The sequence below is a fragment of the Salmo trutta genome, chromosome 1 (genome assembly GCF_901001165.1).
Source record: "Salmo trutta chromosome 1, fSalTru1.1, whole genome shotgun sequence".
Lineage (NCBI taxonomy): Eukaryota > Metazoa > Chordata > Actinopteri > Salmoniformes > Salmonidae > Salmo > Salmo trutta.
Window position 1 is genome coordinate 74,512,674 of NC_042957.1, and position 24,744 is coordinate 74,537,417.

The window sequence follows — 24,744 nt, forward strand, 5'->3', positions numbered from 1 at the left end:
TCTTCATTAATACATAGAATATACTTTATTTTCTCCTCCTCTGGTGTGTGATTGTAACACAAACTGACAGCAGTGTGGGCTCTGGATCAACTCATCTTGGTTTCTGGCTGTGCACAGCTGGGAATAGGATCCTCCCAAACCTGTGACCTTCTCCCTTCCTCCTCTCTAATACAGTCTGTCGTCTAAAAACACCACTAGCTTCTCAGGACGGAAGCCCCACATTTTACCTAAACCTCAAAGAGTGCAGGCAGAATCAGTGTTCCATCTCTCACACACACACACACACACACACAGGCTCACTGACTGAAAGGTTAAAAGGTGACCAATCAACAGTTTTTACACACAGTAGTGCCGGTTCTAATACAGTACAAGGCCCAGAGACGACGACAACGCCCACAGAAAGGTCTGAATCTCTGAACGAATGGGAGCCTGTTTCAGCAGGAGGCTCTTCAGCAGGACGTTCTGAGGCTCAGCCATAGAGTTAGAAAGAGTAGTCATCTTAGTATCTGTGGTAGAAGCCCTCAACGGCAATGTCCATGCAGAAAACGGGCTATATACAGTACGTCTATCTAGTCTAACTCTATGGGCCCAGCTCTAAATGTGTCACTTATTGGTTTCCTAGCCCAGGGAAGTACTGCTGCTGGTTGGGTTGCTGTTACTGCTACAGTGTGACAGGAAAAGTGCTGCTGCTGTTTAAACAGGTTGCTGTTACTGCTTCAGTGTCTGAACAGGAAAATTATTGCTGTTGGGTTGCGTAGGTTGTGTGACTATGACATAGTGGGCCAATGCCTTTGCCCTTGTTAGCAAGACTAATTAGCCCTAGTTTCTTTATCCTGATGATACCACTGGTTATCATATGGTTGTCTTAGCCTCAGTTACAACTCATGTTAGTCTACACTGGCAAGGATTTCATCAATTCCTAGATTAAGGACCAGAGCACAGGAGGTTGGTGGCACTTTAATTGGGGAGGACGGGCTCGTGGTAATGGCTGGAGCAGAATACCTGGAATGGTATCATGGTTTCAGCCATTATTCCAGCTGATCCTCCCTCAGCAGCCTCCTGTGGACCAGAGGTAACCTAGATGAATGACCAGAGGTAACCTAGATGAATGACCAGAGGTAACCTAGATGAATGACCAGAGGTAACCTAGATGAATGACCAGAGGTAACCTAGATGAATGACCAGAGGTAACCCTCCTATATACTCCAAGTTACCCCACTTCATTATCTCAAAGCTGGGCTCTTTAACTGAAGGAACCGTCACCCAGCTAGCCATCCTTTCCCTCTCCTCCTCCATACAGGATGCCCACAGAGGCAGAGCTGCATGCAGGTTTGGAAGACGTTCTGGCTGCTGGATGAATAACATACTGTAAGAGCTCATCTCTTCAGCAGTTGTTGATCTATATTATGGAAGTGGAGACGGTCAAGATAAGAGTGCCGTGTTTGTAACATGTATGTTGTGTGTAGTGAGTATCAGCATGTGTACGTTTGTGTATGTTGTGTGTGTGTGAGACAGTCAGTTTTTCACGCTGGCGGCGCCGTTTTTCTCTCCGTTGGCACCTGGCAGGGTGTAAGGCAAGGCGGGACCCTTTTTACTAGGCAGGGTCAAGGGCTGGCGGATGTTCAAGCGGTCTTTCTCTGCCTCTGCATCTTCATCATAGCGGTCATCATCTTCTTCTGCCTCGCTTTGGCGGGGGGAGGAGTGGCGTGACAGAGACGGAGATGGGGGCACAGAGGCCGGTCTAGGGTAACGGAAACCTTGGGCCTGAAAAGAAAGGTTGGTGGGGTTTAGAGGGTGAGACAGACAACACACCATGGTTGTGTTTAGACAGGCAGACACATTCTGATATGTTTTTCACCAATTGATCTTTTGACCAATCACATCAGATGTATTTCAGATCTGATTTGCCAAAATACCAATTAGTTAAAAAAAGATCAGAATTGGGCTGCCTGTCTAAACACAGCCAGAGTAGCATAGCAGTATGTTTAATCTCTGACACTTTCTCTTAAGATTTACTCATCCAGATTTATATCTAATTTCACATATGTAATAAACCAGGTAATTGTGTAGACACCCCTGTTATAACCCTCAGCCCTCCAGGTAATTGTGTAGACACCCCTGTTATAACCCTCAGCCCTCCAGGTAATTGTGTAGACACCCCTGTTATAACCCTCAGCTCTCCAGGTAATTGAGTAAACACCCCTGTTATAACCCTCAGCCTTCCAGGTAATTGAGTAAACACCCCTGTTATAACCCTCAGCCCTCCAGGTAATTGAGTAAACACCCCTGTTATAACCCTCAGCCCTCCAGGTAATTGTGTAGACACCCCTGTTATAACCCTCAGCCCTCCAGGTAATTGAGTAAACACCCCGGTTATAACCCTCAGCCCTCCAGGTAATTGTGTAGACACCCCTGTTATAACCCTCAGCCCTCCAGGTAATTGAGTAAACACCCCTGTTATAACCCTCAGCCCTCCGGGTAATTGTGTAGACACCCCTGTTATAACCCTCAGCCCTCCAGGTAATTGTGTAGACACCCCTGTTATAACCCTCAGCCCTCCAGGTAATTGTGTAGACACCCCTGTTATAACCCTCAGCCCTCCAGGTAATTGTGTAGACACCCCTGTTATAACCCTCAGCTCTCCAGGTAATTGAGTAAACACCCCTGTTATAACCCTCAGCCTTCCAGGTAATTGAGTAAACACCCCTGTTATAACCCTCAGCCCTCCGGGTAATTGTGTAGACACCCCTGTTATAACCCTCAGCCCTCCAGGTAATTGTGTAGACACCCCTGTTATAACCCTCAGCCCTCCAGGTAATTGTGTAGACACCCCTGTTATAACCCTCAGCCCTCCAGGTAATTGTGTAGACACCCCTGTTATAACCCTCAGCTCTCCAGGTAATTGAGTAAACACCCCTGTTATAACCCTCAGCCTTCCAGGTAATTGAGTAAACACCCCTGTTATAACCCTCAGCCCTCCAGGTAATTGAGTAAACACCCCTGTTATAACCCTCAGCCCTCCAGGTAATTGTGTAGACACCCCTGTTATAACCCTCAGCCCTCCAGGTAATTGAGTAAACACCCCTGTTATAACCCTCAGCCCTCCAGGTAATTGTGTAGACACCCCTGTTATAACCCTCAGCCCTCCAGGTAATTGAGTAAACACCCCTGTTATAACCCTCAGCCCTCCAGGTAATTGAGTAAACACCCCTGTTATAACCCTCAGCCCTCCAGGTAATTGAGTAAACACCCCTGTTATAACCCTCAGCCCTCCAGGTAATTGAGTAAACACCCCTGTTATAACCCTCAGCCCTCCAGGTAATTGAGTAAACACCCCTGTTATAACCCTCAGCCCTCCAGGTAATTGTGTAGACACCCCTGTTATAACCCTCAGCCCTCCAGGTAATTGAGTAAACACCCCTGTTATAACCCTCAGCCCTCCAGGTAATTGAGTAAACACCCCTGTTATAACCCTCAGCCCTCCAGGTAATTGAGTAAACACCCCTGTTATAACCCTCAGCCCTCCAGGTAATTGTGTAGACACCCCTGTTATAACCCTCAGCCCTCCAGGTAATTGAGTAAACACCCCTGTTATAACCCTCAGCCCTCCAGGTAATTGAGTAAACACCCCTGTTATAACCCTCAGCCCTCCAGGTAATTGAGTAAACACCCCTGTTATAACCCTCAGCCCTCCAGGTAATTGAGTAAACACCCCTGTTATAACCCTCAGCCCTCCAGGTAATTGTGTAGACACCCCTGTTATAAAACAAAAAGGGTCCAACTAAAAAGGTACACTACAGCAAATTCCTACTGAATGGGTAAAGAACAAATGTTTTACTAATCTCCCCTAGGCACCATTAGGTACTAGGTAGTTTCCAATGGTGTAGAATTATTTCAACTAAGTACCCATTGTTACCCAAAAGGAGGAAACAGCATATCCTCTCCTTACAGACAGGACAGACAGGACAGACTTACAGTCTCAGAGTCATGAGGTTGGTAGAAGTAGGTATCCGGGAAGGCTTTAGCCAGGGCCATGTGACGAGCTGATATGTAATACTGAGAGAGAAGAGAGATAAGATGATAGTTATAGTAGAACGGTTGATACATTCTTCTTGATAAAGGTGAAAGTTCTCACCCTGCCCAGATATCTCCAGTCCAGAAGGTCACTCAGGCGCTCGGTGCGGTTCCGCTGGATGATCCTGGCGCGCCGGCTCTGCTGGCAGAACTGGAACAGGTACGATGTGAGCTGGTTACATGACTCATCAACCCCTCTGTACCGGCGATCAAGGATGTAGATTCCTGAGGTACAACAGCATTAGTCATATCTACTGGAGATCAGTTGGTAGAGAATGGCGTTTGTAATGCCAAAGGTTGTGGGTTCAATTCCCGCTGGACCCACCCATACGTACAATGTATACATGAATGATTGTCTCTTTGGATAAAAGCCTCATCTAAATGGCATATTACATTATATTATACTGGGACCATTACTTCTCTAAACATAGAACGTTTTATCAGCCCCTTAGAAGACACTAAACAACCTTGGCTTGGACACATTCTGAACACACCGTATGCTGAGGGATCAGCTATGTGTTCCTCCATGAAGCAGCCAAACCCAGAGAGGTTGGTAGAGATTGAGGGGATCCCCATGACTGTACACTCAGCTGAGAGAGAGAGAGATTGAAGTAAATATACTTGTATATGCCATACAGCCAATGTACAAGACAACCATATCTCCATGGTTCATAGTATCTATAAGAGTCTACCTGGTGGTTCATAGTATCTATAAGAGTCTACCTGGTGTATATCTCCATGGTTCATAGTATCTATAAGAGTCTACCTGGTGTATATCCCCATGGTTCATAGTATCTATAAGAGTCTACCTGGTGTATATCTCCATGGTTCATAGTATCTATAAGAGTCTACCTGGTGTATATCCCCATGGTTCATAGTATCTATAAGAGTCTACCTGGTGTATATCCCCATGGTTCATAGTATCTATAAGAGTCTACCTGGTGTATATCCCCATGGTTCATAGTATCTATAAGAGTCTACCTGGTGTATATCCCCATGGTTCATAGTATCTATAAGAGTCTACCTGGTGTATATCTCCATGGTTCATAGTATCTATAAGAGTCTACCTGGTGTATATCTCCATGGTTCATAGTATCTATAAGAGTCTACCTGGTGTATATCTCCATGGTTCATAGTATCTGTAAGAGTCTACCTGGTGTATATCTCCATGGTTCGTAGTATCTATAAGAGTCTGCCTGGTGTATATCTCCATGGTTCATAGTATCTATAAGAGTCTACCTGGTGTATATCCCCATGGTTCATAGTATCTATAAGAGTCTACCTGGTGTATATCTCCATGGTTCATAGTATCTATAAGAGTCTACCTGGTGTATATCCCCATGGTTCATAGTATCTATAAGAGTCTACCTGGTGTATATCCCCATGGTTCATAGTAAGAGGGGAACACTCCAAGATGGCAGCCTCTTACAAACTCTTCATAATCCATCGGCAGGAGGGGAGAGGTGGAGGAGAGGAACTCTGGGTGGAAGATCACCTAAAAGGATGATGGGAAGCACAAATGAGGCAGGGGATGAGGACAGAGTTGACCAGATGAAAGAGATGCACTTTCGCCATATTATTTACACCAGTTTTACACGTCTTCCAATCAGTGCAGAAAAAGGGGAAGAGAGGAATTATTTTGAAGCAGTTGAACCCATTTGACCCCCAGCTCTGCAGAGGGCTGGGTAATGGTTTCTAGTCCAGACTGGCCTGTGTATCAGTAGTAGGATAGTGTTATAGGAATGACATTTATGTAACGGGAGGGACCTGAGCGGAGCACAGTGTGACGGTTATGTATTTGTAAAGTGTCATTATGGCCCACATGCCATCTCACTAGCAAATGAGGACACAATGGCAATGAGCCTCTGGCCTTTGTGTTTTTATCCTGGAGAATTGTTGACATAGGCTATGTAACGTCGTCTCCAGCTGGAGCTGCCTAATACTTTTAATCATCTAATCAATTCAATCAATCTACCTTGACGCGGTCGGCAGAGCTGTTGAACAGGCCGATGCGGCGAATGCAAGTGAGGATGGGGTCGTTGCTGTCCTCCAGCATGTTGTGGGTACAGATGGGAGGCTGGCATTGCCTTTGGGTGGCAAAGATGGCACGCTTCATCATGGTGAAGTCATCCTTGTCCAGCATCTTGGACACGTCCGGCAACTGCCCACTAATCCAGCACAAAGGTAGAATTTACTAAGGGTGTAAAATACAAACTAGCACAAAAGCTCTGATGATGAAGGCCAAGAGACAGACACAAGCGTGAATCAAATGTATGTGGGTTTCCCTTCTCTTTAACTAACACAAAGTCATTCATACAAACTGTAGTCTATAGAAATTCTCTTACAGTGATTCATACGGGTTTTACAGGACAGTGATTCATACGGGTTTACAGGACAGTGATTCATACGGGTTTTACAGGACAGTGATTCATACGGGTTTTACAGGACAGTGATTCATACGGGTTTTACAGGACAGTGATTCATACGGGTTTTACAGGACAGTGATTCATACGGGTTTTACAGGACAGTGATTCATACGGGTTTTACAGGACAGTGATTCATACGGGTTTTACAGGACAGTGATTCATACGGGTTTTACAGGACAGTGATTCATACGGGTTTTACAGGACAGTGATTCATACGGGTTTTACAGGACAGTGATTCATACGGGTTTTACAGGACAGTGATTCATACGGGTTTTACAGGACAGTGATTCATACGGGTTTACAGGACAGTGATTCATACGGGTTTTACAGGACAGTGATTCATACGGGTTTACAGGACAGTGATTCATACGGGTTTTACAGGACAGTGATTCATACGGGTTTTACAGGACAGTGATTCATATGGGTTTACAGGACAGTTCTTCTACTGGTAGTTCAACAGCACAAATGGGGATTCATAGAGGTCCACTTACACCAGCAGTGATTCATAAAGTTTCTTTCCGAAGCGTTCTTTCACAGTTTGAGCTGTATCCCTGCCATGAGGATGTTAAAACAAAGTCAAGTTATTAGTCACTATAAATACATACGTTTTCTTATTTTCTCACATGCAAGTGTCTCCCTCTGTGGCAGGAAACAGCCATGATGGTGTTGGTCATTACCAGAGCTGCTTCCTGACTGCTTGGCCTTTCAGCGTCTCCACGTTGAAGTTGTTGGTCCGCGCAGGCATGATGAAGAACGCAACGACAGTCACATCGCTGTGGTTGACCTGAGGGAGAGAGAGGAGGCAGGGAGGGAGTAAATACCAATAAGATTCTAGAATACATCTAACTAACCGACAGACAGGCTGGGTATGTACAGTGAGGGAAAAAAGTATTTGATCCCCTGCTGATTTTGTACGTTTGCCCACTGACAAAGAAATGATCAGTCTATAATTTTAATGGTAGGTTTATTTGAACAGTGAGAGAGACAGAATAACAAAAAAATCCAGAAAAACGCATGTCAAAAATGTTATAAATTGATTTGCATATTAAATGAGGGAAATAAGTATTTATTACACACACACACACACACAGCGCCGGACACACACACAGCGCCGGACACACACACAAACACAGCTTACTCTCAGTAGATAGTTGAGTCTGGCCAAAGCCTCCAAGAAGATATCAGCCCCTTTGTTGCTGAACTCGTACCTCCCAGCGATGAACAGGAACAGACACTTGTCCAGGTTGAAGTCCAGGTGCCTGGCGGGTGGGACAACAACCATTCAAGATCAGACCAAATGATGCAATCCTGACATCACCTGACCACATGTCCAGACCAGGGTTGGGGTCAATTTCATTTCAATTCAGAAAGTAAACTGACATTCCAATTTTCCTCAATGCTTCTCTATGAGAATTGATATTTGAATTCAGGTTATTTCCTGAATTGAAATGGAACTGACCACAACCCTCATCCAACCACATCATTCATTTATTCCCCTGTTCTCCATAATCAAGATTTAAAGCATTAAAATGAAGGTTGGGGTACCTAGAATTAGATAACGAGATGGAGAATCTTAGCAAATTAAAGGAAAATACCACTCAAACTAGATTTTGGCATTTGTTTAATTAGTACACTGTTGATACTGTCCCAAAATGTCAGCAATCAAGTTTTTTTTGCGTGTGTAGTTACCCTTTAATTCAGGTGAGCACCAGCCAGACAGTTTGGCTAGTTGTGTTTCTATAGCTCACTTGTGATGGACTTTTCAAAACAATGGCCACTGGATTGATGCAAATAGTCATGATTCTGCCAGGTTAGGCTGTTTTGTATTTACCTTTTAATGGTCTTTCCATCAACCCGAAAACAGTTAGACTATCATTAGCATCGCTAACGGCTAAGCGCACAGCAGGGCTTGACATTCAGGTCAATTTGCGAGACACACTGGGCCAGTTCCAACTGAAAGCTACCGGCCCGAAGAATAACATACCAGATCTGACAGCAGGTGATTTTAGATTTCATTTGTGGGCTGAGCAAGTCGCCTATACAGGGTTCATACAGACATTGGCAAGTCAAATTCAAGGACTTTAAATTACTTTTTCAAGCACTTAATTGTAGGCAAATTTTGAAGGAGTTACTTTTTTATATGTCATTGTTGTAATAGCATATAGAAGAATAAAAATCCCCCAAAAGTATGCATTTCCACTATGAATAATGCATTTAGTTTTTTTAAATAGGCCTAACCAATAGTATTATGCATTGACATTCACATGACTTTTACATTCTAAAATGTCACAATGTGGACATTGTCTGACTAAACAGACAGCATGCTCCCGAAACAAACACGATAATGAAGTCTGTCCATGTGGTAGCTAGTCAGTCAGTCTCACCACTTAAATTAAAAAAAGTGAACCAACTAATAAGCAAGTCAGTTAAGAACAAATTCTTATTTACAATAACGGCCTACACCGGCCAAACTACCTTTGTATAGAAAATCAAGTTGAAGCAAACATTCAATGTTATTTTCTCATAATAACCGCATATGGTTTTACCACAACAGACTTCAATTGAAACAGCGGGAAACAATCGAATGCACCTGAATCTCATAAAAACTGATAAGAAATTAAATCACGTAATAATTCTGTTGGAGCAGTAGAAGTTGTAAATCGGCTACCATAACCAATGACTTCTCAACAACCAAATAGTCTAGAAGAAATGTCTGATTTTCAAGGTAGGCTATTCCATGATGACTGAATTGCGCATCGCCAATATTCTAACAAGACTTGGAACGTTTTACCTGGGTTGCACACCCATTCTGGCCTTAGCATTTACTGGTAGATTTAACTTGTAACCTCTTCCTACTGCTTTCCTCAACACAACAACCAGCTGTTTCAGAGCTGCAAGCTGTTTCTACACATCAGATTATCTATAGCCTGGTTCCTCATAGCCTGGTTCCTCTCTAGGTTTCTTCCTAGGTTTTGGCCTTTCTATGGAGTTTTTCCTAGGGAGTTTTTCCTAGCCACCGTGCTTCTTTCACATGCATTGCTTGCTGTTTGGGGTTTTAGGCTGGGTTTCTGTACAGCATTTTGAGATATCAGCTGATGTACGAAGGGCTATATAAATAAATTTGATTTGATATAGGCTGTGTGCAGCGCATGATAAATAATCGACATAACGAACAAAAAGCTTTGAGAATCCGTTTTTTTTAAATAAATGATATAGCCTAGATTAAAAATAGCATTATTAAAATATGTTTTCCAGTGATGGAGGGTTTCTAAACCTCTGTATGTCGAGTCCTGACACACACACACAGGGCATTCCCGTGACGATGTTGCCTCTTCAGAAAGTTGGTTTATTTTTGGTCAATTACACATTACGGTTTGAATAAATCATGATAAAAAAAAGCTATGTAACTGGCACCCTTGCGACCAATTAAAAATGTGTCTCACTGCCAAGTCAAAAAGATCGCAAATGTGACTGTTTTGGTCACAGTTTCAAACCCTGAAAATGATCGTGTCAATTAGGTTCTAGCAACAGGCTGTTTCTAGGGTTGTCTATTAATATGACAGTACCCATAGTACCCCTGGTGAAGAGGCCAAGAGGTAACACTCCCATCACTGGGCAAAAACTGGTTGAATCAACATTGTTTCCACATCATTTAAACAAAACAAATGTGATCATGTTGAATCAACAAAAAAGTCATCAACATAAGGGAATTTCTGTTTTTTTTCACCCAACTTAACCTAAATCCAATGTGATGGTGATCATGTTTTGTTGAATTCACATTAGTTGACAACTCAACATAATGTCAATCAGAAATAGACATTGAAATGACATCTGTGCCCAGTGGGTTAGCAGTACGTGTATATAGTATATTTGTGTTTGGGTGGTGACCCCACTGACCCATAGAAGTGACCTCTGATGAACTCCTGGATACGGTTCTTGCTCTGGGCGTGCAGGTTCTGGAACTCATGCATGGCAGAGAACTTCTTCACATTCAGCCCGTTAGGGGTGATTATGTCTGTGGGTGGGGTGGTGGGGGAGAAGTAGAGAGGGAGGGGCGTGGGAGAGAGAGGTAGAGATAGATAAAACAGGAGAGGTAGGTAGAGATAGATAAAACAGGAGAGATAGATAAAACAGGAGAGATAGATAAAACAGGAGAGGTAGAGATAGATAAAACAGGAGAGATAGATAAAACAGGAGAGATAGATAAAACAGGAGAGATAGATAAAACAGGAGAGGTAGAGGTAGATAAAACAGGAGAGATAGATAAAACAGGAGAGATAGATAAAACAGGAGAGGTAGAGGTAGATAAAACAGGAGAGGTAGAGGTAGATAAAACAGGAGAGGTAGAGGTAGATAAAACAGGAGAGGTAGAGATAGATAAAACAGGAGAGGTAGAGATAGATAAAACAGGAGAGGTAGAGATAGATAAAACAGGAGAGGTAGAGATAAAACAGGAGAGGTAGAGATAAAACAGGAGAGGTAGAGATAAAACAGGAGAGGTAGAGATAAAACAGGAGAGGTAGAGATAAAACAGGAGAGATAGAGATAAAACAGGAGAGGTAGAGATAGAGATAAAACAGGAGAGGTAGAGATAGAGATAAAACAGGAGAGGTAGAGATAGAGATAAAACAGGAGAGGTAGAGATAAAACAAACAGGAGAGGTAGAGGTAGATAAAACAGGAGAGGTAGAGAGATAAAACAGGAGAGGTAGAGATAAATAAAACAGGAGAGGTAGGTAGAGATAGATAAAACAGGAGAGGTAGAGATAGAGATAAAACAGGAGAGGTAGAGGTAGAGGTAGATAAAACAGGAGAGGTAGAGGTAGATAAAACAGGAGAGGTAGAGGTAGATAAAACAGGAGAGGTAGAGGTAGATAAAACAGGAGAGGTAGAGGTAGATAAAACAGGAGAGGTAGAGGTAGATAAAACAGGAGAGGTAGAGGTAGATAAAACAGGAGAGGTAGAGGTAGATAAAACAGGAGAGGTAGAGGTAGATAAAACAGGAGAGGTAGAGATAGATAAAACAGGAGAGGTAGAGATAGATAAAACAGGAGAGGTAGAGATAGATAAAACAGGAGAGGTAGAGATAGATAAAACAGGAGAGGTAGAGATAGATAAAACAGGAGAGGTAGAGATAGATAAAACAGGAGAGGTAGAGATAGATAAAACAGGAGAGGTAGAGATAGATAAAACAGGAGAGGTAGAGATAGATAAACAGGAGAGGTAGAGATAGATAAAACAGGAGAGGTAGAGATAGATAAAACAGGAGAGGTAGAGATAGATAAAACAGGAGAGGTAAGGAGAGGTAGAGGTAGATAAAACAGGAGAGGTAGAGATAGATAAAACAGGAGAGGTAGAGATAGATAAAACAGGAGAGGTAGAGATAGATAAAACAGGAGAGGTAGAGATAGATAAACAGGAGAGGTAGAGGTAGATAAAACAGGAGAGGTAGAGGTAGATAAAACAGGAGAGGTAGAGGTAGATAAAACAGGAGAGGTAGAGGTAGATAAAACAGGAGAGGTAGAGATAGATAAAACAGGAGAGGTAGAGATAGATAAAACAGGAGAGGTAGAGATAGATAAAACAGGAGAGGTAGAGATAGATAAAACAGGAGAGGTAGAGATAGATAAAACAGGAGAGGTAGAGATAGAGATAAAACAGGAGAGGTAGAGGTAGATAAAACAGGAGAGGTAGAGATAAAACAGGAGAGGTTAGCCAGACAGTCAACTAAGAACAAACAGAGGTTAACTTGAGAGGAATTCCTGTCACACACCTGGTTTCCTCTTCAGCAGGTGCTCTGCCTCAACGGCTGTGATCTGAGAGACGGTGGTGAAGACATGAGCGCAGCGCGCCGCTGTCCGCTCCAGACAATACCGATGGTAGATCTGTCTATCCCCCGCCTCCTTATCCACGTTGAACTGAGACAGAGACACAGAGAGGACAATTCCAAATCGTCAATTCCACTCACTAAGACTAAGCTATTATCTACTATGAGATAAAGTTACTTGAATAAATAACTTGCCATTTTTTTATTCTCAATGATTTTTGATCATTAAACAAAGCCTATCCAATCCTGTCTGATCTAGAGTAGTGGCTATGGTGAAGAGGCTGGGAGACACTGACCCACAACGTTCAGCAGTAAATAGCACATCAAATAAGTGCTTTCACTGTTTTAGTGGAGTAATCCAGGGTCGATGAAACAGGACAGACTAGATGCTAAAAACCAACATGATAAAAATGCTACGGTCCTGCCCGCCCCACCTTCCACACACTTGTGTAACTCTGGAAGGATCAGATTGGTATCATCAGTCTGGTAACAGTTCTCCACTAACTCTAGAAGCATCAGATTGGCATCATCAGTCTGGTAACAGTTCTCCACTAACTCTAGAAGCATCAGATTGGCATCATCAGTCTGATAACAGTTCTCCACTAACTCTAGAAGCATCAGATTGGCATCATCAGTCTGGTAACAGTTCTCCACTAATTCTAGAAGCATCAGATTGGCATCATCAGTCTGGTAACAGTTCTCCACTAACTCTAGAAGCATCAGATTGGCATCATCAGTCTGGTAACAGTTCTCCACTAACTCTAGAAGCATCAGATTGGTATCATCTGGTAACAGTTCTCCACTAACTCTAGAAGCATCAGATTGGCATCATCAGTCTGGTAACAGTTCTCCACTAACTCTAGAAGCATCAGATTGGCATCATCAGTCTGGTAACAGTTCTCCACTAATTCTAGAAGCATCAGATTGGCATCATCAGTCTGATAACAGTTCTCCACTAACTCTAGAAGCATCAGATTGGTATCATCAGTCTGGTAACAGTTCTCCACTAACTCTAGAAGCATCAGATTGGTATCATCAGTCTGATAACAGTTCTCCACTAACTCTAGAAGCATCAGATTGGTATCATCAGTCTGGTAACAGTTCTCCACTAACTCTATAAGCATCAGATTGGTATCATCTGGTAACAGTTCTCCACTAACTCTAGAAGCATCAGATTGGTATCATCAGTCTGATAACAGTTCTCCACTAACTCTAGAAGCATCAGATTGGTATCATCTGGTAACAGTTCTCCACTAACTCTATAAGCATCAGATTGGTATCATCTGGTAACAGTTCTCCACTAACTCTAGAAGCATCAGATTGGTATCATCAGTCTGGTAACAGTTCTCCACTAACTCTAGAAGCATCAGATTGGTATCATCAGTCTGATAACAGTTCCCTTTCAGATCTACACTAGTGAATACTAAGTAGGGGACTACGGGTAAGGGGTTGATTTAGGACCAGGGCAAAAGATACTAGCTAGGGTGATACAACTGACCTTCAAACAACCTAGAATTAACCACAACACTTACTGTGAGGTCAGTTACCTGTGAATGATGCTGAAGATGCACAAAGACAGAACAATCAGAACATAGTAAACATGACATCCCCACCCTGACCAACACACACCACAGATCATCATCACCACATGTGTACACACAAACACACCCACACAAACACACTCACGTCGGCAAGGTTGTTGTAGAAGTCCACGCTGCCGGCACATAGGTAGCGTCCCAGCAGGGTGGCGTGGGTGGTGAAGATGGTTGCCACGGGCAACTGTCTCTGTCGGCATAGAGCCAGGCCCAGGCCTGCCAGCCACTCATGGAAATGGGCCAGGATATGGGGAGGCTCCTCACACTGCGCTGCATACTGGAGGAAGACAATGTGGGATTACTACAATGGGCCAGGATACCAGAGGAGGACAATGTAGGGTTCATATAATGGGCCAGCATTCTGGAGGAAGACAATGTGGGGTTAATACGGAACTTTATACGGAATACTGTTACTAATGAATTGCACCCTTGCACTGACACAAGCCATTATTAATCTGGCTAGAACAGTGGTCGTCAACCGGTCGATTGCGATCGACTGGTCGATCTTCAAGGCATTCCTAGTCGATCACCAAATATTTCTGTAGAAAAGCCAACGAACGAAGGCTTGAGCTCCTTTTTAAAAATCATGTTAAGCTATTGCCGGTAGGCACTTGATTCAAAAGTCCTGAACACCGGGCAAGCAAAGTGTTCCCATGAGACAAACTGTCTACCCGGCGGACCGGCAAATCTCTGACTAAATCGAGTGCACCTACTGCGCTGCCCAATCGGATAGCTCAAATCACCTTAGCTACAGAGCTTCCATGACCCTGGCCACAGCCACGTTTAATAGGCTAGTAGTCTACGTAAGATTTAATAACTTAAAACCATGACCACAGAGAGACTGTCAACGAATACAGCAAGTTCATGTTTAAGTTTATATTCAGCACAGTCACTGTTTTATTCAACACTATTACAAAATGCACCTCTCCGTACTTCCGCTCGGGCTGCAATGAATGAGTAGCCAAGTATCAATAGCCCTGCATTTGATTATTATTGCAGCTCGTCGTGTCGATTTTAATATTACGAAATATTTCACTTTCTCTGGTCATAGGAACAACATGAATTTGTACATGATGCGGTGCGACTCGAGTTTCACCATCAGGTGGAAGACGGTGTCCTCTCTTTCTGGTCAGTCTCACCGAAGGAAGGAGAGAGCAGGAACCGTGAGAGGTGGTTGGGAAAAATCATTTTTGAACGGTCATCCAACTCGGAATTCCAAGTCGGAAACTCGAGCATCTCTCTAGAGCTCCGACCTTTCGACCTGAAGATCAGTGACGTGGTGATTTGACCTCGTTGACCATCAGATGCAGATACCATCAGTCCAGTAAAATAAAAAAAGCTAATTATTTAAATTCATGCTCCACACAAGTGACAAACCAACTGATCTATTTTGTTATCAAAGCTCGAGTTCTGAAATATAATATGGTCTGATTAACAATATTGGCAGGCCATTCATATAGCCAATATGGTGTGATAATGTATTAGGCCTACTGCCCAAACCTCATTCCTACTAAACTGTTTGTGTGGGTTAATGTAAAAAAAGAAACCTGAGCAGTAGATCTCAGCTTGATTTTTGACTGCGAAAATGATCTTGACTCAGAAAAGGTTGGTGACCACTGGGCTAGAACCTCCTACTTCCCTGTTATAACAGTGAGCAGTGTGTAGGCCACGCCCCCCTTAGCCCCATTCAACCCATTATCCCTGACATCAACCCACCTCTCCTAGTAACCCATTATCCCTGACCCTCCCTGGCATCAACCCACTTCTCCTAGTAAACCCATTATCCCCGACCCTCCCTGGCAGCAACCCACCTCTCCTAGTAAACCCATTATCCCTGACCCTCCCTGGCATCAACCCACTTCTCCTAGTAAACCCATTATCCCTGACCCTCCCTGGCATCAACCCACCTCTCCTAGTAAACCCATTATCCCTGACAGCAACCCACCTCTCCTAGTAAACCCATTATCCCCGACCCTCCCTGGCAGCAACCCACCTCTCCTAGTAAACCCATTATCCCTGACCCTCCCTGGCAGCAACCCACCTCTCCTAGTAACCAGGCGGTCAAGAAGCCAAAGAGGACGGCGTCGTTGGCCTCGCGGTCGAACCAGGGCACCCCGATGGAGAAGTTGTCCCACAACTCTTTTTTCCACTTATCCAGGTTCCAGGCAGTGAACGCCACATCTATCAGCACCACGTATGGACTGCCCTCAATCAGCCAACGACCAAAGTACACCTGGGGTGAAGAGAGAGTGAAAGAGAGCGAGTGAATGAGAGAGGAGGGGTGAGAATGAGAGACTGGGGTCAGTGTTTTAAAAGTAGCTCGCTAGCCAGGCAGACAAGGTCTGGTGCTGTTAGCCATAGTGTCGTTACTCAACTAGCATGTTTTCAATGTGGTCACAGTCTGGACCTAGAGTGTTTGACATGTACATGTTTATTTGTCGTTGCCCAGTACAGAGAATTAAAAGACATTGTCCTGTTGTTTATACCACAAAGAACAGGGAGCTAACACAAGGATTTACACAAATGTTCCACAACTTCCAGTCCTCAAGTAAGGACGATTAGGGCACAGTATCGCTCTCCTCCAATCAAATGATCTGACCTCACCACACAGGGCTTTCCCATGGTGCACTGCACTGCTATGACCCTGCACAAATAGAATGCCAAGGAGTGACTCAGTATGGCACACACACTTACACATATGAAATACACATGCACACACACATTAAACACACGCTACAGACTGCCTACCAGAAATAGACAGCAGTGTGTGTGACACTGATACAGCCTTTAACCTTTTAACAGAAATACCAGAGATTAGAACGACAAGGACAGAGAGTGAAGGATAGAGTGAAATAAATACAGAGAGAAAGAGGGACACTGTGTGTGTGTGGACGTGTTTAACTATACTTGTGGGGACCAGAAGTAAACATTTATTTTTGACCAACTGGGGACATTTTGTTAGTTCCCACGAGGTCAAATACTATTTCTAGGCGGTTTAGGGTTAAGGTTAGAATTAGTGCTAGGGTTAGAATTAAGTTTAGGAACTAGGGTTAGGGTTAGTGTAGGGGTTAGGGAAAATAGGATTTTGAATGGGACTGACTTGTGTCCCCACAAGGTTAGTTATACAAGACTGTGTGTGTGTGTGTGTGTGTGTGTGTGTGTGTGTGTGTGTGTGTGTGTGTGTGTGTGTGTGTGTGTGTGTCCTGGGGAAAGGCCAATGCCATGGACCAGTGTTAGTTGGGGTCTTGGGGCGCACAGGGGCTTTTGAGGCAAGGTTGAAGTCATGAAGTAACTCAAACTTTTTTTTAAACTGAAGGACACTGCTTAGAAATGGCATAGTACTGCTTTTAACCTCATCATAATCCAAAAAAACTTCAATTGCAAGGACGTGAAGTTATGTATTGCTAATGTTTTTTTCTATTGTTGTCAACGTCACGATCAAGAACCAATGGTAATTTAGGAAGCTGTACACACACAGGCTAGTTGAGGTAAAAATGCTAATTAGCAACTTTACACTGGGTTCTAAAAAGTTAGTTTTAGTCTCATGGATTTATACTCCTTTGCTGCATTTGGTGCTAGTTGGTGCTAATGTTACACGTAGCTCCTTTAAAGAGACAATCTGCAGTTTGGTAAAAAGCTGAGGGGTGGGGCTGGGGAAATGTAACCACTCTCAAACTCAGACAGAGCTATGGACGCCAGGACTGACCATCCATGATATAACATTGATAGTTTTAACCATGTTTGATTTATATGGTATTTGTTTACAAACATTGGAGTAAATCAAGCTTCTATATTTTGGGTTGTGGTGGGGTACGTCAGTTAAACTAAGCTCATGAGGCATTTATATAAGTTATATTCTTAAAGAATGAAAATGGGTACATATTAACTTCTAAGTCCAAAAATGGAGGAAGAAACTGCAGATTTCCCCTTTAAGTCCTTTAATAGTGCCAGCAAACTTGTGTGGGTCTCTGTGTGGGTCTGTACCTTACATCCACTGGAATTCATCTTGTCTATGGCTCTCTTAAGGGCAGGGTTGGTGGGCTCGATCAGCTCCACCTGGGTGCGGACGTTACTCTCCACGTACGGACCAACCAGGAAATAGTTTTCTCCCCATTCCTCTGCCGTCAGACGGGCTTTGGTCTGGATCACTGTGTAAATCCCACCAACTGCACAGAGACACGGACCAAGAGTTATTATTAATGTACTGTCGTTCCACACAGAACCAAGAGTTATTACTAATATACTGTCGTTCCACACAGAACCAAGAGTTATTGGTTATATACTGTCGTTCCACACAGAACCAAGAGTTATTTCTAATATACTGTCGTTCCACACAGAACCAAGAGTTATTAGTTATATACTGTCGTTACACACAGAACCAAGAGTTATTACTAATATACTGTCGTTCCACACAGAACCAAGAGTTATTAGTTATATACTGTCGTTACACACAGAACCAAGAGTTATTACTAATATACTGTCGTTCCACACAGAACCAAGAGTTATTAGTTATATACTGTCGTTCCACACAGAACCAAGAGTTATTAGTTATATACATTTACATTTAAGTCATTTAGCAGACGCTCTTATCCAGAGCGACTTACAAATTGGTGCATTCACCTTAAGATACCCAGTGGAAAAACCACTTTACAATAGTGCATCTAAATCTTTTGGGGGGGATTACTTTATCCTATCCCAGGTATTCCTTAAAGAGGTGGGGTTTCAGGTGTCTCCGGAAGGTGGTGATTGACTCCGCTGTCCTGGCGTCGTGAGGGAGCTTGTTCCACCATTGGGGTGCCAGAGCAGCGAACAGTTTTGACTGGGCTGAGCGGGAGCTGTGCTTCCTCAGAGGTAGGGAGGCGAGCAGGCCAGAGGTGGATGAACGCAGTGCCCTTGTTTGGGTGTAGGGACTGATCAGAGCCTGAAGGTACGGAGGTGCAATTCCCCTCATAGCTCCGTAGGCAAGCACCATGGACTTGTAGCGGATGCGAGCTTCAACTGGAAGCCAGTGGAGAGAGCGGAGGAGCGGGGTGACGTGAGAGAACTTGGGAAGGTTGAACACCAGACGGGCTGCGGCGTTCTGGATGAGTTGTAGGGGTTTAATGGCACAGGCAGGGAGCCCAGCCAACAGCGAGTTGCAGTAATCCAGGCGGGAGATGACAAGTGCCTGGACTAGGACCTGCGCCGCTTCCTGTGTGAGGCAGGGTCGTACTCTGCGAATGTTGTAGAGCATAAACCTACAGGATCGGGTCACCGCCTTGATGTTAGTGGAGAACGACAGGGTGTTGTCCAGGGTCACGCCAAGGTTCTTAGCACTCTGGGAGGAGGACACAAGGGAGTTGTCAACCGTGATGGCGAGATCATGGAACGGGCAGTCCTTCCCTGGGAGGAGGAGCAGCTCCGTCTTGCCGAGGTTCAGCTTGAGGTGGTGAGCCGTCATCCACACTGATATGTCTGCCAGACATGCAGAGATGCGATTCGCCACCTGGTTATCAGAAGGGGGAAAGGAGAAGATTAATTGTGTGTCGTCTGCGTAGCAATGATAGGAGAGACCATGTGAGGATATGACCGAGCCAAGTGACTTGGTGTATAGTGAGAATAGGAGAGGGCCTAGAACAGAGCCCTGGGGGACACCAGTGGTGAGAGCACGTGGTGCAGAGACAGATTCTCGCCACGCCACCTGGTAGGAGCGACCTGTCAGGTAGGACGCAATCCAAGCGTGGGCCGCGCCGGAGATGCCCAGCTCGGAGAGGGTGGAGAGGAGGATCTGATGGTTCACGGTATCAAAGGCAGCAGATAGGTCTAGAAGGATGAGCGCAGAGGAGAGAGAGTTAGCTTTAGCAGTGCGGAGAGCCTCCGTGACACAGAGAAGAGAAGTCTCAGTTGAATGCCCAGTCTTGAAACCTGACTGATTAGGATCAAGAAGGTCATTCTGAGAGAGATAGCAGGAGAGCTGGCCAAGGACGGCACGTTCAAGAGTTTTGGAGAGAAAAGAAAGAAGGGATACTGGTCTGTAGTTGTTGATGTCGGAGGGATCGAGTGTAGGTTTTTTCAGAAGGGGTGCAACTCTCGCTCTCTTGAAGACGGAAGGGACGTAGCCAGCGGTCAAGGATGAGTTGATGAGCGAGGTGAGGTAGGGGAGAAGGTCTCCGGAAATGGTCTGGAGAAGAGAGGAGGGGATAGGGTCAAGTGGGCAGGTTGTTGGGCGGCCGGCCGTCACGAGACGCGAGATTTCATCTGGAGAGAGAGGGGAGAAAGAGGTCAAAGCACAGGGTAGGGCAGTGTGAGCAGGACCAGCGGTGTCGTTTGGCTTAGCAAACGAGGATCGGATGTCATCAGCCTTCTTTTCAAAATGGTTGACGAAGTCATCCGCAGAGAGAGAGGAGGGGGGGAGGGGGAGGAGGATTCAGGAGGGAGGAGAAGGTAGCAAAGAGCTTCCTAGGGTTAGAGGCAGATGCTTGGAATTTAGAGTGGTAGAAAGTGGCTTTAGCAGCAGAGACAGAAGAGGAAAATGTAGAGAGGAGGGCGTGAAAGGATGCCAGGTCCGCAGGGAGGCGAGTTTTCCTCCATTTCCTCTCGGCTGCCCGGAGCCCTGTTCTGTGAGCTCGCAGTGAGTCGTCGAGCCACGGAGCAGGAGTGGAGGACCGAGCCGGCCTGGAGGATAGGGGACAGAGAAAATCGAAGGATGCAGAAAGGGAGGAGAGGAGGGTTGAGGAGGCAGAATCAGGAGATAGGTTGGAGAAGGTTGGAGCAGAGGGAAGAGATGATAGGATGGAAGAGGAGAGAGTAGCGGGAGAGAGAGAGCGAAGGTTGGGACGGCGCAATACCATCCGAGTAGGGGCAGAGTGGGAAGTGTTGGATGAGAGCGAGAGGGAAAAGGATACATATATACTGTTGTTCCACACAGAACCAAGAGTTATTACTAATATACTGTCGTTCCACACAGAACCAAGAGTTATTATTTATATACTGTCATTACACACACACACACACACACACACCTTTGTTGGCCACCTCCCATGCGATCTCGAAAAGGACAGCGTCCTCCAGGTCAAACTCCTCATCCCACTCCTCCAACCCCGACAGGGAGGTGATGGACAGGCTGCGAGCCAGAGGCATGCTGGGAAAGAAGAACAACACACATGGTTTAGACATGTCATGAGAGACACATTGTTTTTTGGAAGGAAGGGTATATTCAGCTGGCAGAGCTAAAATAGCTGAAGATGTACAGTTAGACATAGGGGTGATCATTGAGGTGGAAATGAAATGGGGTTAGGAGTAGAGTCAGCGAGGTTAAGGGATGAGGTTTAAAAGTTACCATTGGTTAGGAGTAGAGTCAGTGAGGTTAAGGGTTAAAGTGAATGTGTGTGCTCACTTTCCAGCGTTTTAACATATCAGTATCCTGACCTCCAAATAAATGTTGATGTAAATGAACAATAAAGTTATTTATTATTCTTTTCATTAGCGTACCGCTGGTCGGACAGCCTTTAATATCTACTGGTTGACTATACACTATTTTAAAGCATCATTAGAAGCTATACACAGCTTGTTTACAATGGCTCCTATGACAAAGAGTATAATGCAGTGGTGAGATAAAGATGCAGAAGGAAATGTCTATGTTTGCTGCCCCAAAATGGAAAGGAAGAGTTAACATGAAAACACTATATGACATGACTGACTCAACATCACAACCCAGGTCATTTAAGAGAGTGTGTGTGTGTGTGTGTGTACAAAGTACTGCATCCAAATCTGATAACTTGATCAAATGACATCAATGATACTGTAGGCCCATATACAACAGTATTTGGTCAGTGGTACAGGGGGAACTTTCTAGACTTAAAAAGACATGAATCATCACCATGAGCTGTGGAAGAACACCATGTTCTGTACCCCCAAACAACCGCCCATAAACAACCAGACCCTGGGAGTAGTCTCCCTAGGCAGATGGGTTGCCTCCCACAATGTTAACAATATTCCAGCATAGGTCTGGGATTTATATTTTACCTTTATTTAACTAGGCAAGTCAGTTAAGAAAAAAAGTATTATTTACAATGACGGCCTAGGAACAGTGGGTTAACTGCCTTGTTCAGGGGCAGAACGACAGATTTGTACCTTGTCAGCTCGGGGATTCGATTTTGCAACCTTTCGGTTACTAGTCCAACGCTCTAACCACTAGGCTACCCGTCGCTAACCACTAGGCTACCCGTCGCTAACCACTAGGCTACCCGTCGCTAACCACTAGGCTACCCGTCGCTAACCACTAGGCTACCTGTCCCTAACCACTAGGCTACCTGTCCCTAACCACTAGGCTACCTGTCCCTAACCACTAGGCTACCTGTCCCTAACCACTAGGCTACCTGTCCCTAACCACTAGGCTACCTGTCCCTAACCACTAGGCTACCTGTCCCTAACCACTAGGCTACCCATCGCCCTGATTGTTAAGACCATTGAGAGAGTGGATGGTTACCTCAGTACGCTCAGCTTAGAGAGAACTGGGACGTCGTGGTCTAAAAATATGTCAGTCAAAAATTATTATTAATATTTTATTTCACTTGGTCCCCACACCCCCTCAGTGGTAAATTAGTCTGCTGCTCCCCCTATGGTCACCCCCCCCCCCCCCCCCCCCCAACAGTCTTTACTCTGCCTCCACCCCAATGGACATGTATTTATTCATCACTGCTACAGTTGTTACTGTGTACCTATCTATGCTGCTATAGTCTATGTGGTGGGATATATATATATATATCACACACAGAACACACACACACCTCTTTGTCGTGGGACTTTTTCCGCATTGCTTGCTCTTTGGGGATTTTAGGCTGGGTATCTGGAGAAGTATTTGTGACAGCTGCTGATTTATGAAATACATTTGATTGACTGAGTCACTGGTCTACTTTGCAAACTGAGAAGGCTGGATAAAAATGACTTCAGAATGGAAGAGTTGGTTTATGTTCAAATGAGATTTGTTGAGACCAGGATATCGGTTGGAGAGCAGCTGGGCAGATGAGTGTTTGGCAATCTCCTTCGCGGCCCAAAGAACTGCCAGACTGGCACCTTGATTCTTTAAAAAGTCAATGAGAAGAGGCTGTCCCAACTCGCTCTGCTGTGCCTTATGGGGTCTAGGAGTGTGTGTGAGAATGAGACAGACAGTATGCAGTGGTGTGTGTGTGCACATGGGTGTGTGAGAGAGAGAGTGAAATATTTGTGGAAGTACAGTCATCAACTGTAATGTAGAGTAGTGGAAGAACAGAGGGGGAAGGTAGAAGAGGTGGGGGGAGGGAGAGGAAGAGAGAGGGACGGTAGAAGGGAGGGAGAGGATGAGAGGTGCAGGTGGGCACTGAGTAGAGCCTAGGACCAGGAAGTTACTACACTATTTTAGTGACATGTTCTGACCAGACAATCTTGTCATGTCAGAAAAATACTGAAAGTGACACACACCCCCCTCAGCTTTGTGAAATAGCTTGGACAACAAACGATGCTGGTGACACGCAGCACCATGATGAAATATTGCAGGGTGATTTACGACACTAGTTGCAGCAACCCAACGTTGGTTGACTGTTGGCATGCTGTGGCTCAGGAAAACCCAACTCCCATGGTTTCAGACTGTTGTTGGCAATATAGAGACATTTCATACAGAGCAGGTCATAATACTGTAGTGTAACACTTGTTATGATGGAGCGAATGTACTCCCTCTTTTTTTCTGTCTGAGGCTACTTTCTCTTCCTGAATATGAATGGAGTACATTACACATCCTAAAGAAGCCTGTAAGGATGCCTGGGAACAGGTTGGCTGGCTACTAGTACTGTCTGAGGCTACTTTCTCTTCCTGAATATGAATGGAGTACATTACACATCCTAAAGAAGCCTGTAAGGATGCCTGGGAACAGGTTGGCTGGCTACTAGTACTGTCTGAGGCTACTTTCTCTTCCTGAATATGAATGGAGTACATTATACATCCTAAAGAAGCCTGTAAGGATGCCTGGGAACAGGTTGGCTGGCTACTAGTACTGTCTGAGGCCTCCTCTTCGCTCGTGCCGCTCAGTCACACCTCCCACACAGACACACACACTCCAGCAGCGAACAACACACTATCATTCATAATTATGAAACACCGCTTTGCTACTAATAATGATTACAATGTAACGTGTTTACTGTCACCGGTTACATTGCGACGACACACTGTATCAGGAAGACTGCTTGCCCAGCCAGAACACAGTGTGACTATGACAGCAAACACATCGCGATGCAGAGGACGCTCTCCTTACCTCGGCAATAATACACGTACTCATAGGCTATACGTTCCAGAAAACATGGAATTATTATCAACCCCACTGAGGTGGTGAAGGTTACTTACCCTACACCGGTGTCGTACCAAGTTCGGTAAAGCAAGCTATGGCAACATTGGCATCTGTTTCAATCAATCAAAAAAAATTGAGATAGCAGAGGGGGCGGAAGCCTCATTCGAATGCTGGAGATCCACATTGGTTTAATGCACAGTATGTCATGTTGATGGACAAAATGAAATAACGCCTGTGTGCGGATTACTGCACGTACAGGGGCGGGGTTGTATCGGTAAAAGTACCGCCTTCTTTTCACATTATTCATGAGATGGCGTTCTTGACCCCTTGATTTCTATGGGGTACAGGCCCCGCCCATGGGAAAATGGGTCGTTTTCACAAACCAACATGTACAATTGGTTTACTGAGTTCACTAACACGGACTGTGGTTGGTGGACTTTGTTGTCAATCGAAGGAGAGGGAATCGTGAGCAACGTGAGCAACTGGTCTGTCTTTTTTTATTTTTCAAAGAGGAGAGAAAAGGGCA

At 44.7% G+C, this 24,744-nt stretch overlaps 1 protein-coding gene across 2 annotated transcripts; it reads right to left on the bottom strand.

Annotated features, from left to right (window-relative positions):
- Positions 1-2: 2 nt before the first annotated feature.
- On the bottom strand, positions 3-24,431 carry LOC115207634 (glycogen [starch] synthase, muscle). 2 transcript variants are annotated; one of them, XR_003881032.1, is made up of 17 exons: positions 24,275-24,431; positions 20,923-21,041; positions 17,906-18,087; positions 15,963-16,154; positions 14,013-14,198; positions 12,273-12,417; positions 10,398-10,515; positions 7,639-7,759; positions 7,178-7,284; positions 6,992-7,051; positions 6,050-6,242; positions 5,443-5,569; positions 4,569-4,664; positions 4,136-4,299; positions 3,976-4,056; positions 1,124-1,764; positions 3-1,077 (listed from the first exon to the last, which is right to left on the bottom strand). XR_003881032.1 is itself a non-coding variant. In XM_029774925.1 (16 exons), exons 2-16 carry the CDS (start codon positions 21,038-21,040, stop codon positions 1,516-1,518), a joined length of 2,139 nt encoding a protein of 712 aa, XP_029630785.1. In that variant the 5' UTR covers position 21,041; positions 24,275-24,431; the 3' UTR covers positions 3-1,515. The 2 variants fall into 2 exon arrangements, 1 of the variants encoding a protein (XP_029630785.1); XM_029774925.1 differs by having other exon boundaries at positions 3-1,764.
- Between the last annotated feature and the right edge of the window lie 313 nt (positions 24,432-24,744).

Bases quoted from the DNA above. Each gene is read 5' to 3' on its own strand.
- LOC115207634 (XM_029774925.1), bottom strand. From the start codon at position 21,040: ATGCCTCTGGCTCGCAGCCTGTCCATCACCTCCCTGTCGGGGTTGGAG. The intron at 6,243-6,991 runs GTAAGTGGACCT...GTGCTGGATTAG, and splicing joins CTTTATGAATCACTGCTGGT to TGGGCAGTTGCCGGACGTGT. The intron at 1,765-3,975 runs GTAAGTCTGTCC...CTTTCTTTTCAG, and splicing joins AACCTCATGACTCTGAGACT to GCCCAAGGTTTCCGTTACCC.